Source organism: Neofelis nebulosa, chromosome 1 (genome assembly GCF_028018385.1).
Source record: "Neofelis nebulosa isolate mNeoNeb1 chromosome 1, mNeoNeb1.pri, whole genome shotgun sequence".
Taxonomy (NCBI): Eukaryota; Metazoa; Chordata; class Mammalia; order Carnivora; family Felidae; genus Neofelis; species Neofelis nebulosa.
In genome coordinates, this window is record NC_080782.1 from 107,733,273 (window position 1) to 107,749,018 (window position 15,746).

A 15,746-nucleotide genomic window follows, 5' to 3' on the forward strand; every position below is an offset into this window, starting at 1 on the left:
GATTATGGATAATTTTTTGTAATCTTTTTTTTTAATGTTTTTATTTATTTTGAGAGAGAGTGTGTGCGAGCAGCGTAGGGGCAGAGAGAAGGAGGATGGAGCATCTGAAACGGGCTCTGTGCTGACAGCAGTGGCTTGAACTCACTATGAGATCATGACCTGAGCTGAGGTCAGATACTTCACTGACTGAGCCACCCAGGTGTCCCTTTTTGTAATCTTAATACATTTTTCTAGCAATGCTTCTCTGTTTTTTTGAACACATTTTTCTATGAATATGGTTATTTTTGATGCATGGGACAGTATTTTAAAACTCTAAAATGTTAGTTCTACTGCTTTTCTAATATTAAACTAAAATAATATAATTAAGAACACATATTAGGAAACTGTCTTCTATAGAAAAGGAATACCAAAATAGTATAAATGACTTTCTCATTAAATAGGAACTGAAGGTTTGAAAGAAAGTAGAATTTGTAATACATTGAATTGTAAGAACAGGAAAATTATCTTTATATAATGATCCACAGTACCTGCTGTTTTTCTTTTTTTTAATGTTTCAACTCTCTTCTAGTTCAGTAGTTCTCCAAATAGAGTTTAAAGTAGATAAATAAAGTAAAATTTAAGTAGATAAATAAAGTAGACATTTAAGTAGATAAATAAAGTAAGTAAAGTAGGTATAGATTAGATTTATTCAAAAGCATTTTATTTATTTTTTTTTTTTTTTAATTTTTTTTTCAACGTTTTTTATTTATTTTTGGGACAGAGAGAGACAGAGCATGAACGGGGGAGGGGCAGAGAGAGAGGGAGACACAGAAGCGGAAACAGGCTCCAGGCTCTGAGCCATCAGCCCAGAACCTGACGCGGGGCTCGAACTCACGGACCGCGAGATCGTGACCTGGCTGAAGTCGGACACTCAACCGACTGCGCCACCCAGGCGCCCCTCAAAAGCATTTTAAAAGTCTAATAGAAATTGTATGTCTCCTTTTGTGCCTGGTGGGAAGGAGCACTGCAAAAAGGAGCCCAAAGAGGTCCCTTCAATATGCTATATTCTCTGGGGCATTTCTCCTTGTAGGAATGGTGAACCAGCGAATTAAATATGTTACTGCTTTATCTCTGAATTGTGTTTATGTGACATAAGTTTTATGTTTGAGAGTTAAAAGAGCAGTTGGGGAGTAATAGCATTAAAGGGAATGTTATACATAAATTTATCTTTGCACTCCAGATTAATATATTTTTATTACATATATATATTATACTAAATAGTCCTAGTTTAACTCAATCACGTTTTATTTTAAATGCTTATTTTATTTATTTGTGGAGAGCATGAATGTGAGCAGGGGAGGGATAGATGAGAGAGAACCCCCAAGTAGGCTCTGAGCTGTCATCACAGAGCCCAAGGCGGGTCTCAATCTCATGAACCTTGAGATTATAACTGAGCCGAAATCAAGAGTCAGGTGCTTAACCAACTGAGCCACCCAGGTGTCCCTAAACACTTGTAATATCAGTAATGGTGCTAGCTTTAATGATACATAAAAAGAAACTGAAAATTATGAACACTTTCTTCAAAGTAGGGTTTTTGTTTTTGTTTTTCCTGTTAGTTAAAACAGTTCACCCAGATATATGTTGGACAGGTTACTTTAAGTAAGATTTGACAGATTGGGATGCCTGGGTGGCTCAGTCTTTGTTAAGCATCCGACTTCAGCTCAGGTCATGATCTCATGACTCATGAGTTTGAGCCGCACGTCAGGCTCTATGCTGTCAGCACAGAGCCTGCTTTGAATCCCGTCTCCCTCTCTCTCTGCCTCTCCCTTGCTCACGCTCTCTCTCCTTCTCTCAAAAGTAAATAAACATAATAAATAAAATAAAACAAACATTGACAGATCACTACAGTATGAACAAAATTAAGTATTTTATATGTATTGCCAATATTAGAATAAGTTTTGTAATTCTCCCATGCTAAGATAGAATAAGAAATCATAATAAAGAAGACAAGACAGCTCTGAACAACATCTGAAATACGTCACTTATGAAAATAACACATAAATAGCAGCATTTGTTCAAAACAACATTTCCCTTTCATGCAGGTGGGCTACACTGATGAGCTGCAAATAATATTGCTAGATTAGAAACTACACCCTGCCCATGGCCAGGGTCTCTTTTTTTCTTTTTAAAATGGTCTTTATTTGGGGTGCCTGGGTGGCTTAGTCTGTTAAGCGTCCAACTCTTGATTTCTGCTCAAGTCATGATCTTGGGGTTGGTGAGATTGATCCCCACGTCAGGCTCTGTGTTGACAGGGCAGAACCTACTTGGTATTCTCTCCCACCCTCTCTCTCTGCCCCCCGCCCCCACTCTTTCTCACTCAAAATAAATAAACATTAAAAAAAAATAAAATAAAATAGTCTTTATTTGAATTCTTTGGTAGGTCAAGGAAGGCATCTACCTGGTAACACTTTATTAATAATTGGTAAATTTTGCTAGTGTATATTTTTGAGAGTAATAAACATATATCCTTTCTACATTTTCATCCCTTCTCCCTACTCTTCTATAGTAGTGAAATTTCCTTTTTTTTTTTTTAAGAATTTTTAAAAAAGATTTTCTCCTTAAGCAGTATCTACACCAAACGTGGGGCTCAAACCTGCAACCCTGAGATCAAGAGTCACATGCTCTACCAACTGAGCCATCCAGACACCCCAGTTTATTACTGAAAACTCTGCATGTCCACTAAAAATAAGATTATAAAGAAAAATGTTTAAATGACTCTGCAAAATGGGTAACATCTTCCATAAGAACCGCCTTCAAAATCTTCATCCCTTATGCTTCAACAGCAGAAAAACACCTGGGATGTCTTTTTAAAGTAATGCTGAGTATACATAGGTATATTTTATGAAGAAGCAAACATGATTTTAGTCTCTACTTCTGATCAACTTGCTTTTGCCTTCTTTCCCAGGAAGTGTGTAGAGAGCTGTGGTGTCTCAGCAAAAGCAACCGCTGTGTCACCAACAGTATTCCTGCAGCGGAAGGAACACTCTGTCAAACTGGGAATATTGAAAAGGGGGTAAGCTGAAATGATTTATTAGCTCTTTGACAAATAGACTAAACTGATCAATTTCTGGTGTTCGTATTGAACCACTAGGAAATTATGCATACTAATTTAACATGTATTTGAGAAAATAGTAAATACCTAGCCTAAGGAGTTAATTGACACATACTGGTATCTGCACACTTACAGTGTTCAGCAAATTACCGTGCTTGTTTATTTTCTGGCTCAGTTACACTTTTCTGTGTGTATACATATATATTTGTACAGAATATCCAACAACAATCTTATAGTCATATAATACAGTCTCTTTAGTCATATAAGTCTAGGTTTCTTTCTGATAAATAATTCCCAGGAAAATTATGTGATCCAGAAGTAGATTTTATAACTAGAGTCAAACTAGAGTTGATTTTAAATTACAATATGAGAGAAAGGGCTGGTATTACAGGAATAATTAAGCATTTTTTCTGAGCATAGAAATTGTAGCTAAATAATTTTAATTTCATCATCTAGTTTTCAAAAAATATCACTACTAAGAATTGTTCAAACAGATAAAAATAGTTTATACTATTTCTGAAATTGTTTAGGAGTTGCTATATATGTGAATTGTAGAATTTATTGCTACATACTGAATTTACAATAACCACGACTGTCTTCTGTTCTCAGTTCTGAATTCTTCCATGTTGGGGTACTTTCAACAAAGATTACACTGAATTTCAGTTTGCCATCTGATGTTTAAATAAAAATAATGAAAGCTGTTGGGCAGCTGTCACAGTTTTATTAATCCTTGCTGACGGCTTTATTCAGGACCCGTGACCTAGTGCCATGTTGATGGCTTTTCCATGCTAAGATTGGAAATGTTGGTAAATTGTGCTAAATGTATGAATTGATAGGGTCATTTTTATTTTTATTTTTTTTTTTTTTTTTTTTTTTTTTTTTTTGGGACAGAGAGAGACAGAGCATGAACGGGGGAGGGGCAGAGAGAGAGGGAGACACAGAATCGGAAACAGGCTCCAGGCTCCGAGCCATCGGCCCAGAGCCCGACGCGGGGCTCGAACTCACGGACCGCGAGATCGTGACCTGGCTGAAGTCGGACGCTTAACCGACTGCGCCACCCAGGCGCCCCGATAGGGTCATTTTTAAAGGATTAAGGATCTCTTTTTGAGACTTTGTAAGTAGCCAATAAAAATATAGGGACCTTCACACACTACCAAAAATTCTTTCTTTTTTTTTTTTCACTGAAGTAATAGAAAATAGTAAGAACTGCATTCTTGAAACAACAGTCTAGGTTTATTTTGGAGTCAGCAGTTCTTGTCAATGACAAGTAACAATTTACATGAGTCTGGACTTAGAAGAAATGCAAAATAGTAAGGGGGGGAATTTACAGTAAGAATCTCTCTCTTTATTGCCATTGATTAATTATTAATCTTGTGATGTAGTCCATGGACCACATCACTAAGCCTGATGGCTCTTTTTATTTTACTTTATTTTTTAATCCCAAGCATAAAGAATTCATTCTTTTAAACATCTCAGAGTCCTGCTACAAGCATTCGATGAATTATATAATCACTTCAAGTAAGGAAACCATGAATAGTGGCTATCTGAGAACACACAGCTCAATCCCACTGTATTTTATATGGTAGACACATATTTAAACTATCTCAATCATTAACAGTGAATTTATGAAGAAATATTCTTGTTAAAAGAACCCCTTGCATACCTCATGACATGCCTCAACAGAATGCCTTGGGCTCCATGAAAAACTTAAACTGTTTAAGAACTTTGTAAGTGTAGCAAAGTCTTTGTACCAAGAGATCATTCATATTCACAACATCATAGTTTCATATAGTCAATATGTTGGATTTCACCATCTAAAATGAATCTACAAAACAAACATTAGCCATTCTTTCAGAGACATGGAAGATCAATAGCTTTAGAATGGCCCTAACAAATCTTTTTTTTTTTTTTTTTAACATTTATTTATTTTTGAGACAGAGAGAGACAGAGGATGAACGGGGGAGGGGCAGAGAGAGAGGGAGACACAGAATCGGAAGCAGGCTCCAGGCTCTGATCCATCAGCCCAGAGCCTGACGCGGGCCTCGAACTCACGGACCGCAAGATCGTGACCTGAGCTGAAGTTGGACGCTTAACCAACTGAGCCACCCAGGCGCCCCTGGCCCTAACAAATCTTAAATGAATGAATAAAAAGAACAAATACATATGCAGACTCATAGAAAGAAAAAGCACAGAGCGCTATGAGAAGACCCTCAAACTATCTCAATCATTAACAGTGAATTTATGAAGAGGCTTTCAAAGAACTAGATCAACCTACATGTTTAATTAAGTGGAAAAAATACAAAGAACTAGAAAAGGGAACTGAGACATTGTTTATATGTTTTATTTATTTTTTTTTTTTTGCTAACTGTACTTGCCAGTTATTTATTTATGAATTTTTACTGTTGATTTCAGTTATTGTTTTTTCCATAAAGGGAAAGAGTGTTTACTGTTGCCAAATGCAATTTTTTCTCTAAAGCCTATATCTATTTGGAAATGAAACCAGAAATCAGAAATTTGACCCAGAACAACCATGTAAAAAGCCAGTGAACAGTTAAAGTGGAAATTTCAATCAGTCTGGTCAACTTTGTGTGGCATTAACATATAGTTGGCATTACCAATAATGATGGTAATGATGATAGTAATGAATATTTTTAAAGTATTTACACTGTGCCAGCTACTTATTTGTTCTATTTAATATTGGCAAAAAATCCTATGAGGTGGGTACTGTTTTAACTCCATTTACAGATGAGGAAAGTTCAGACATGAGAGCCTAAGATTACACAGCAATTTAATAGCAAAGCTGAGCCTCCATACCAGGTCTTTTTTTTTTTTCTTTCTTTCTTTCTTTCTTTCTTTCTTTCTTTCTTTCTTTCTTTCTTTCTTTCTTTCTTTCTTTCTTTTTTATTTATTTAAGTAATCTCTACACCCAATGTTGGTTGAAACTCATGACCAAGAGTCACATGCTCCTCTGACTAAGCCAGTCAGGCACCCCTGGCCGAGGTCTTTCTGATTCGAAAATTGAAAATTTTGTCCCTCTAGACTGCCTCCGATTTTAGTTTACCTTCAGATGGGGAATTTTGCAGAGAAAAAAAATTTTTTCATTGTCACAGGAATAAACTGAATCACTGAGCTTGAGATCAGTGGTAAGAATATATTTTACCCTTTAATACTAAGTGGATTTTTCACTTATCTACCTGTAACAATATGTTATCTCAGGAATTACAATAAGAAAGAACTGTGGGCAGAACACTGAGATAAGAATATATAATTGCGTTATAAGTGGTAAAATAATGAAACTCCGCTTTATTTATTTTTTTTTATTTATTTATTTATTTATTTATTTATTTATTTATTTATTTATTATTTTTAGAGAGACAGAGTGTGAGCAGAGGAGGGGCAGGGAGAAGGGGAACGAGAGAATCCCAATCAGGGTCCATGTGGTCAGTGCACAGAGCATGACACGGGGTTAAACTCATGAATCATCAAATCATGGCCTGAGCTGAAGTTGGATGCTTAACTGACTGAGCCAACCGGGCGCCCCAGTCACCACTTTAAAATGAGAGAAATCTATTTCCACATTTCGTAGAGATCTTGTGAGGATGGAATAAGATAATATCTCAGTAAGCTTTTAGTGGGCTTCTTCAGAGGAAAGGTGCTAGAGCATCATCATTCATTTCATCATTTTCCAACCTTAGGTGATGGTGGGCAGAAAATTCTTCACCACACTGTCTTAACTGGCACTAATGAGCATCAGAGAGTATAAGCATGAGTTTGAGTGTCTGAGAAATATGAATGGAATACCCATGACTGACCTCTGATCTCAACTCTGAATTTTAAAACTACTCTCTTCAGAAGGAACAAGAAAAAAACCTACATCCTGTCTAGCCAGCAGGATAAAACCAAAGCTGCTCATAGTTTTTTGAATAAATCCTTTTTTTCTTAAAAGAAAAAAAAAAGTTTGGGGGAGGGGAAAAATACTGCTCAAGTGATAGCATAGACATATCCAGAGTACTGGATCCACAATGATCTCGTCAAATTCTGGCTGCAAAAGATATGGGATCCCTGCCCGGGGGCGCAGTTCCACAAATGTTCCATGTAAGTATGGGAACTGTTCCATGCACATTTAGCAGATGGAGTAAGAAATATGGCCAAAAAATTAAAAACTGATCTTTGCGTGAGTCCTGGGGGGTCTGACATCGCTATTACAGCCATTGGATGTTTGCCTGAATAAGCCATTCAAGTATTGAATAAGAACCATATGGTCTGAATGGATGTACTCAGGGACAGTAGCATTAACCAAAGGAGGAAATCTGATGAGCCCAGACGGTGCCCTGGTACTGTGTGTCCATGGGTCACACTCCTACAAATCAATCAATATAACTTTCAGGCAAAAGAAATTTCCTTAGGCATGGCATCAACAATAGCCCTTTGGACAGGAATCGGAGGAATGCCATGCATGATAAAATAATAAAGATTTAGACTCTAAAAACTTTGATAGTAGAGTTGGCATTGTTACTGAACAGGATATTAGGAAAATCAAAACTCAATCTTTGCAAACTCTGATGGTGACCAAAAAGGTTTCAAAAACTTGGCTTATAGCCAAAAGATTCATTTATTGATTCTAAAAGACCAATTAGAGATATATCCCAGCATTTAGGCTTATGAATACATGACAATGATTCCTATTATCTTTGCATGAGAAACAGAGGGCTGGATTAGAATAAGATTATTATATGCCCCTTTAAAGCACTAGATATGTAATAGGACATTTGTAGCACTAGATCTTAATTCACTTAGAGTAGAATATAATATGTTTTGACTGGGTCCCAAACTATAAACATAGGAAGTGAAAAAAGAATAGTCCTTTCAATTGCTCTAGAAATTTAAATAGTATGGGATGACAAGTTCTGCTTTAGAATTTGGGCTGTAAAAAAGCTTTTACATTCCCACACCTGCACAGTGGAAAGATAAGGCTTTTAATAGTGCTATGCTCCAATTCTCAACTTTTCTGACTTGGGAAGAATGTTCCATATTGAGTCACCAATATCACTTCCTTCAGAATCTTAGGATTTCCTTAGGGGTCTGTCATTCCAGATGCTGGCTGGACCAAAGTGTTGGCTATGGTACAAGATCTACCATAATCACATTCTAAAGTGGTTCTTATTAAAAAATATATATGTATATATATTTTTAAATACTGTATATACCCATCTTGAAATTTTCCTTCATTGAATTCTGACAAATTCTCGTTTAGATTGTTTGATTTGTAGTATATGTTGTTTGAACATAATTCCCTGATGTAGATCATGAAATTTAGTGGTCTAATATCAAAAAATGTTATTTAAGAATGGTTAAGTGTTTCTTAATAAAACCTTTAAAGCCTCACTGGAATGATTGTCTTTCTAGATAGTTTTAATAACATATTCATTTTATTTAGAGGGAATGTAAAAAACAAAAATGAGCAATATGATATTTTATTCTTGATATGTGATAGTTTCACTCCATCACCTTTCCGAATCTGGTTTTACACGCCTGAATTAGCAAAAAGAAGGCCAAATTTACCTAATTTATCTAGAAAATTTAGGCTGAAGGAGCACAACTGATAATTTAGAATAGTTCAAAATCACTAGATTGGATATAACCTTTGAGAATAAAGATCTAGTCTCCCTCTGAATATTTAACATCTGTAGTTTAAGAAATGAAGTAAAATCCTATGCCTGTAGAAATAGAGGCTTTACAGGTTTAGCATCTTCAGATGAAAAAAAAAAAAAGAAGAAAAGTAGAAAATACAACACTCAAAATTCTCAGCTTTATGTGCTTATAGGATTTATATATACTTCAAATTACTTTATTTTGTGTAATCTAATTATATTACTTATGAGTTACACACATTAAAATTTTAGTACATATTAATGTAATAATCTGGAAAATTAGCTCAAATAACTTGACCTACATGAAGTTCCATAGTTTTCAAAAAGCATTTATTATTAAGTTACATAAGCGCCTTCTCTAAAATTATATACTACATCAAGATATTTACTACTGCTGGAGCAGAGAAATAGCAAGAATTCCAAAGAGATCCTTTACTGTAAGTAAACATCACTGAAAAGTCCTATATTGAACTAAACATAACTCAAAAGACCATTTGCCAGAGATCAAAATCAACCAAATCCTTTGGTAGATTTATAATTTCTTTGAGGGCATATCTGAATAGAACTAATTTCTAAAGTTGTCCTAATCCAAACCACATTGGATTTTGAAATTTCAAAAAATTAGTCCCCATTTTATAGTTAGGGAATCTGAAGAAACAAATGACTTGCTTTGCACCAAAGATATTACTAGAGTAAGAACTCAGATTTGTAACACAGACTGCACACAGACTGTAGTTGTTAACTTGTTAACTAATTAACTAACTTGTTAACTAGTTATTAAGCTAGACACTAGTCTCTTGTCAACTACTAAATGACTGATACTTATATTGCTATTTTGAGTTCTTCATTTTTTAGCCATTAATATTTGTTATTTAACTTTCTGGTACAGTTGTCTATTATAACTCCATGGAATAGATACAATTCAATAACATGAATTTATGCAGTAAAGGTTCTAGTAAGCCACTTATGAAATACTGTGGCTCTGTAGGTATTAATTAATGATGAGAACTGAGGAGCGTGCAACAAACTGAATATTGTGTTTGTCTTTTACCATAATAAGTTTTAAAAGGAAAACAAGAGACTTTATGTGACTTCTTTCCATGTCCTACGTTTTGTGAACATCCAGGAAATATGAATAACAGTATTATTAAATACTTTGGAACCTACATCTTTTGGTATTCTTGTAGCCTTCACAATTTCTCTCTCCTCTGAAAAATACAAAAAATAAAGTTTTTTAAACTATAATTTATAAGAATGCTCAAAGAGTTCTGAAAAATAACATGGGTTTGTACACTTGCAGCTGAGAGTGTTTATCTGTAGGTTTTTTGTATTTTATGAAGTAAAGATAGTCCAATATTCTTTAATACTATAATATACTTCAAATATGTAATCCTATACCAACAGTTGGGTTTTTTCCCACTGATTTTTGTATGTTTTTGAACAGATAATTTCTTATCTGCCCGTAAGTGACCATGGGCAAGTCAGCCTCCTTAAGGTTCTAGTTTCCTCATATGAAAAAACTGAAGTGCTTACACATCAATTTCAAAGTCCCTCTGAGCTTTAGATGTAGCTCTGTGATTATATAAAATAAATGCACAGTAAAATTTGAGTATTATTTGATATCAATAATGCTAAACTTCCAACTTGAAAAATATGTAAATTTTAAGATTTGGAATTTTTCCATGGGGGAAAAATCAATAATACATTGCTAGTTATTCTCATAGAAAAATAAATTCAGGCATAAATATTATTACATGGGGTGCCTAGGTGGCTCAGTCAGTTGAGTGTTCATCCGACTCTCTATTTTGGCTTAGGTCATGATTCCAGGGTCATGGGATTGAGTCCCACATTGGGCTTCACACTGAGTGTGGAGCCTGCTTAAGATTCATTCTCTCTCTCTCTCTCTCTCTCTCTCTGCCCCTCTCCCCCGCTGTCTCTTTCTCACTCTCAAAATACTTACATACATATATACATACATACTTATTGTTATTATTACTATTATTATTATCATTGTACACAGCTACTTGTAATAACAAAAATGCAAAACTAGAGATTATTTGGCCCAAATTGTGACTTTTGTATAGGTGAAGGCCTAACACAATTGGTATATCATTATACAAATGGTTGGTCTTCAAAATCAATTAAGCATGCTGTACACTGGCAACTGAAATATTTTCTGTCTCTCAAGTGTACATTATTTTTAGTTGCCCTTCTCCCAGGGTTGGTACTGTATTATCAGCCACTACCTCTGGTTCACCATTTTGGACCTATGATTTTTTTTTTCTTCGTAGCAATTCCCATTGCCCAAAACTAACCATTTTTCTTAATGTCCTACTTTAATATTTATTAGACTTAGGGTCAGAATGTTCTGCCTTCTAGCCAATCAAATTTTTCTCTCTCCTGCCTAATTTTTTTATGGACAAATGAAAATTAATTACCCAGCACTTCTCTCAATGATTCCTTTATGTTGTTACAACTACTAAAAATAGACTGAGTGCAATTATCATGGAAAGAAAGATGAAATTGACATTTTTTTTATCCGCCAGTATCTCTAGTTCCCTTACTTACGTGTAGTAAGGATCTGGACATGTGGTCCAGAATAGGACAAAGAATTCTATAATTTAACTAATGTATTTATTCAATAAATTTTTATTGTATGACTACTACATGCTAGGCACTGTTCTAGACATTCAGCATTTCTAATGGAATATTCTATGATGATAGAAATGCTGTATATCTGCTCTGTCCAACATAGTAGCCACTAGCCTTATGTGACTATGGAGCCCTAGAAATGTGGCTAGTGGGTCTGAGGAACTGAAATTTAAATTTTAATTAAATTTAAATAGCATATTTATTGCTATATAACAATATATATTTAATATATATGTATATTTCTTTAAAAACAGGCTCATAGATACAGAGAATAGTTTGGTGTTTGCCAGAGGTAGGGGTCAGTGGTGGGAGATATGGGTCAATTGTTTTTGTTTTTGTCTCTTTAGTTCAAATAATGTTTTCAAATAAAGGATATTAAAAATTCAACAAATTTTTATAAAGCAAATTTATTTTAATTTTTTTAATGTTTATTTATTTTGGAGAGAAAAAAAGAGGGAGAGAGCATGAGCAGAGGAGAGGCAGAGAAAGAGGGAGATACAGAATAGAAGCAGCTTCCAGGCTCCATGCTGTCAGTACAGAGCCTGACGCGGGCTCAAACCCATGAACTGTGAGATCATGACCTGAGCCAAAGCCAGTCAGTCAACCAACTGAGCCACTCAGGCACCCCTCAACAAATTTTTAAAAAATGTTCAGAGCCATCAACTTTGGAAGAGATAAATGTACATCTGTGGAGAGAAACAAATCTTCCAAAGTGTGCATATTGATTTCTTTCTGCATTGTGGAAGATTTGTGTGGCCTTCCAAGAATTTAGTATCATCATAAGGGCAGGAACTTAGCTTTCTCTAGGATTTCAGAAGGTTATGAGTGCCATTCACACCACATTTAGATCTCTGCAAGTTGCAAAAACCTCGTTCCTACATGTGAGCACTTCATTTTAACAGTAATATTAGCTAATTTAGCATATTGAAGGTTTGATATGAATTAACCATTACTCTACTCACTTTATGTGCCCTACTAGATAGGTGGTGTTATTGTTCGCGTTTTACAGATAAGAAAATGGAGATCCAGAGAAATTAAGCAACTTGCCCAGTGGTTACTAGCATTTACAGAACTCTTTCCATGTATCAGATACTTTCTACACCCCATGTACCAGGTTCTTCACATTATCTTTATTTAATCTGCCATGACATAGGCTTTATTATTATTTACCTTTTAATTTATGAAAAAGCTCAGGTGCAGACAAATGAAATTACTTACTTAGTATCTCAGTTCTTATTCAGGTCTCAGTCCTCAACCATCATGCTATTCTGCCTCTCAGGATATATTTTGCTCAAATAACTTGGTCATTTGTGGGCTTAGATATGTTGCTGAACTTTCCCTTTCAAAGCATAGATGAAAAAAGAGAAAAAAAGTATGGATTGCCCAAAATGAGTATTATACAATGCTCATATTTTTTTAAATAAATAAATAGCCACATGTGCATCTCCTGGTTTTACATACTAATGAGAAGGGAAAAATACTACAGAAGTAATTTGAAAAATAAAGAGTAATTTAAAATGTGTTAAGTGGTAAGAGGGAACTAAAACAGGAGGCTGTAATCTTTATTACAGTCTGGAGTTGGAGGAGGGGAGGGTGAAAGAGGATGGGGAGGTACCCCATCTTCAGAATAAAAGTGGTCAAGGAAAGACCTCTCTGATGAAAGGACGCTTGACCTTAAGACCAAATGATGAGAAGACAGCAACATAAGTAATTAGGAGAAGAATATTCCCAGAAGGACCAGCAGATGCAAATGCCCAAAAGAGGGAACAAACTTAGTATATTGAGGAAAATAAAAGATTGCAGTGGTCTGAACCAATCTGTGCAAGAGAGAATAAGACTGGAGAAGGAGGCAGGAGTCACAAAGGCCACTTCTGACCAGAGTTAAGGGAGGCAGGAAACTAGTGCAATTGTTTAAGCAAAAAGTGACATGATGTGATAACGTTTTGAAAAGAGCTCTCTTGAAGTGCTTACTAGAGAATGGGTTGATTATAGGTACAAAAAAAGTACAGCCACAGAGACCAGGTAAGAATCTATTCCATTTGCCTGTTTCATCTAAGGTGGCAGCCATGGAATGGCGAAAAGTGAAAAAATTCCAGATATATTGAAGCAATGTAATAAACTGATTACTTTCTAAGCATTGCATATTATAATACCTTCATATTTTAATATAAAGTTGATTTTTTGTGTATCTGATATTACTGATAGTTATTCTAATAATGTTTTTTATCATTCATATAAAAAAATGACATTCACAGCACCAGGTTGGTTTGTCAAAATTTGATACCTAAGAAAAACGCACCAATAAAAGCCTAGACATGCTTGGCTTAAAAAAAAAGATTTCATTTTTACCATATTCTGCAAATAAGATTTATCATGTTAGAGTTATGAGCTGATTATGTGATGTCTACGTCTCGATAAATTATTCCTGGCTTTCTACTTACATGCAGTATGTGTGGTTTAGTGCAGAGTAAAGCTGAAAGAATTCCAGTACACATGTTCATGCAGGGCTGTATACACATGGCTAGGCAGTGTATGTTAGAGTTTTTTGTACCCTGTCCCTAGTATCTTGGCATTACTTTTATTATGTCTGCAAGACTCATGTAGATGAAATGCCACAACACATTCTTTTACTATTGTAGCCTCAACCAGCCTTTTTTTTCTTTCTTTTTTTCTTTCTTTCTTTTTTTTTTTTTTTAATGTAAAAGCAATTACCATCATAAAAATTCCTTACTGGGGAACTTTCCATATTGCGTTATCATTCCATGAGTCTAATAATAGTGGAATAAAAAGAAAAAAAATTTAATACTAAAATATCTTAAAAAAGACTTTTGAGGTCTCTTTAATGAGAAACACTAGGATTCTGGAGGCAGAGAAATAAGGAAAAAGGAAGTAAAGTCAAGTTTTCTAGACTCCTGGTACATGTTAGAGATGTATAAATCATTGCCTAGCTAAAGATAATTTGCAAATCACATGCACCTTTGCCATTGTCTAAACACAGTTAAAGAACTCTCAGTCTGTTATCTATTGGAGAATGCTAATGCCTGTAATTGGTCATTGCCGGACCTTTATGTATTTCTAACCTGATAGCTCTATCTGCCTAAAAGCTAATTCTGTGTTTTCTGTGAAATCTTGCAGTGGTGTTATCAGGGAGATTGTGTTCCTTTTGGCACTTGGCCCCAGAGCATAGATGGGGGCTGGGGTCCCTGGTCACTATGGGGAGAGTGCAGCAGAACCTGCGGGGGAGGCGTCTCCTCATCCCTAAGACACTGTGACAGTCCAGCGTAAGTAGCTAAAGTAAGCCGGAGCCAACAAAAAGACACAGTTGGAATTGATTCAAAGCTGTGGTTTCACATGTTATCTGTAAAAACGTTTCACTAGTGAGCCAAGTGTTTGTCTTCTGAACAAGCAATAGGCACAGAGAAGTGGAAGAGCCTTGTTAGACAGACTTTCTTTTTCCCCCCACCCCCCTTACTGTGTAACTAAAAATAAAAAAGAATAGCATTGTGTATCTATCCCAGGTATAGCCAGACTTTTAATCTAGTAATAATCAGATAGATTTCCTCCTCCGAAAACTACTGAATTATGGATGAATCCAGGTCTGGTCTTAGCTACATTACCATTATTCCCAGGAAACCTAAGGTCTTTTCACATGTCACATAAAATTATTACTGCTACATTAGTATTAAAAGGACCAATGAGAGCACTTCAAGGGTTGAAATGCCTTGATTCGCATCACAAATCACAATGAAAAGAATACTGCCCATGTGTTAAAATAGTTTCCATTCACATGCCCCTATTAATCATCTTCCGGAGCTGCCACCACTTTTCTCCCCGTGACTGTTTCATGCAGGTTGGACTGCTCCTCTCCCACCACTCCTTTTCTCCAGTCAGAGTCCCCTGGCATAAGGCCAGCCCCATCAGTATTCTCTGGTAGCTGAATTGCCTCTCCCTCCCACTAGTGCCCATTACAGGTGGACTAGAGTCCCCCAGTTGGACTTTCCTGTCCACCCAGAAACTAAACTTCTCCTTAGCTGCTGCATATCAAGTGCTCCCATTTTTGTCTAGAGCTCAGGTTGCAGGCCTCCTTTCCCAACTAATGTTTGGTGCAGCATGGCGTTATATCACTTCTGCTTTTTTCTCCTTCCTGGGGTAAAAGTTGCTTTAATTTTTAATTTTCTCTTTTTAATTCAGGATCCCTCTCTTTGGTTCCTCCTCTGAACGTCTCTTTTCTTCTTTTTTATTCTTTTCAGCTTGAAATTATTTCCTTTTACACTAGTTTCTGTGTTTCCATTCTCCAGCTTTCTTTCCATTATTATCTTCCTGCTAAACAGAGTTCACTGTCACCCACTCAT

General features: G+C 35.6%; 1 protein-coding gene across 9 annotated transcripts in view; it reads left to right on the plus strand.

The window, feature by feature from the left end:
- The window catches only part of ADAMTS6 (ADAM metallopeptidase with thrombospondin type 1 motif 6), a 307,211-nt gene that overhangs the window by 197,230 nt on the left and 94,235 nt on the right, over positions 1-15,746 (plus strand). For 7 of the 9 annotated variants that reach the window (XR_009262159.1, XM_058731323.1, XM_058731267.1 and 4 more), the window contains 2 exons: positions 2,945-3,052; positions 14,530-14,675. Coding sequence is in view for 8 of the 9 variants with exons in the window: in XM_058731323.1 (XP_058587306.1) it covers positions 2,945-3,052; positions 14,530-14,675 (254 nt within the window). In the remaining variant the exon portion in view is untranslated. The remainder of the gene's footprint in view (positions 1-2,944; positions 3,053-14,529; positions 14,676-15,746) is intronic. The other 2 variants (XM_058731301.1, XM_058731310.1) reach the window with 2 other exon arrangements.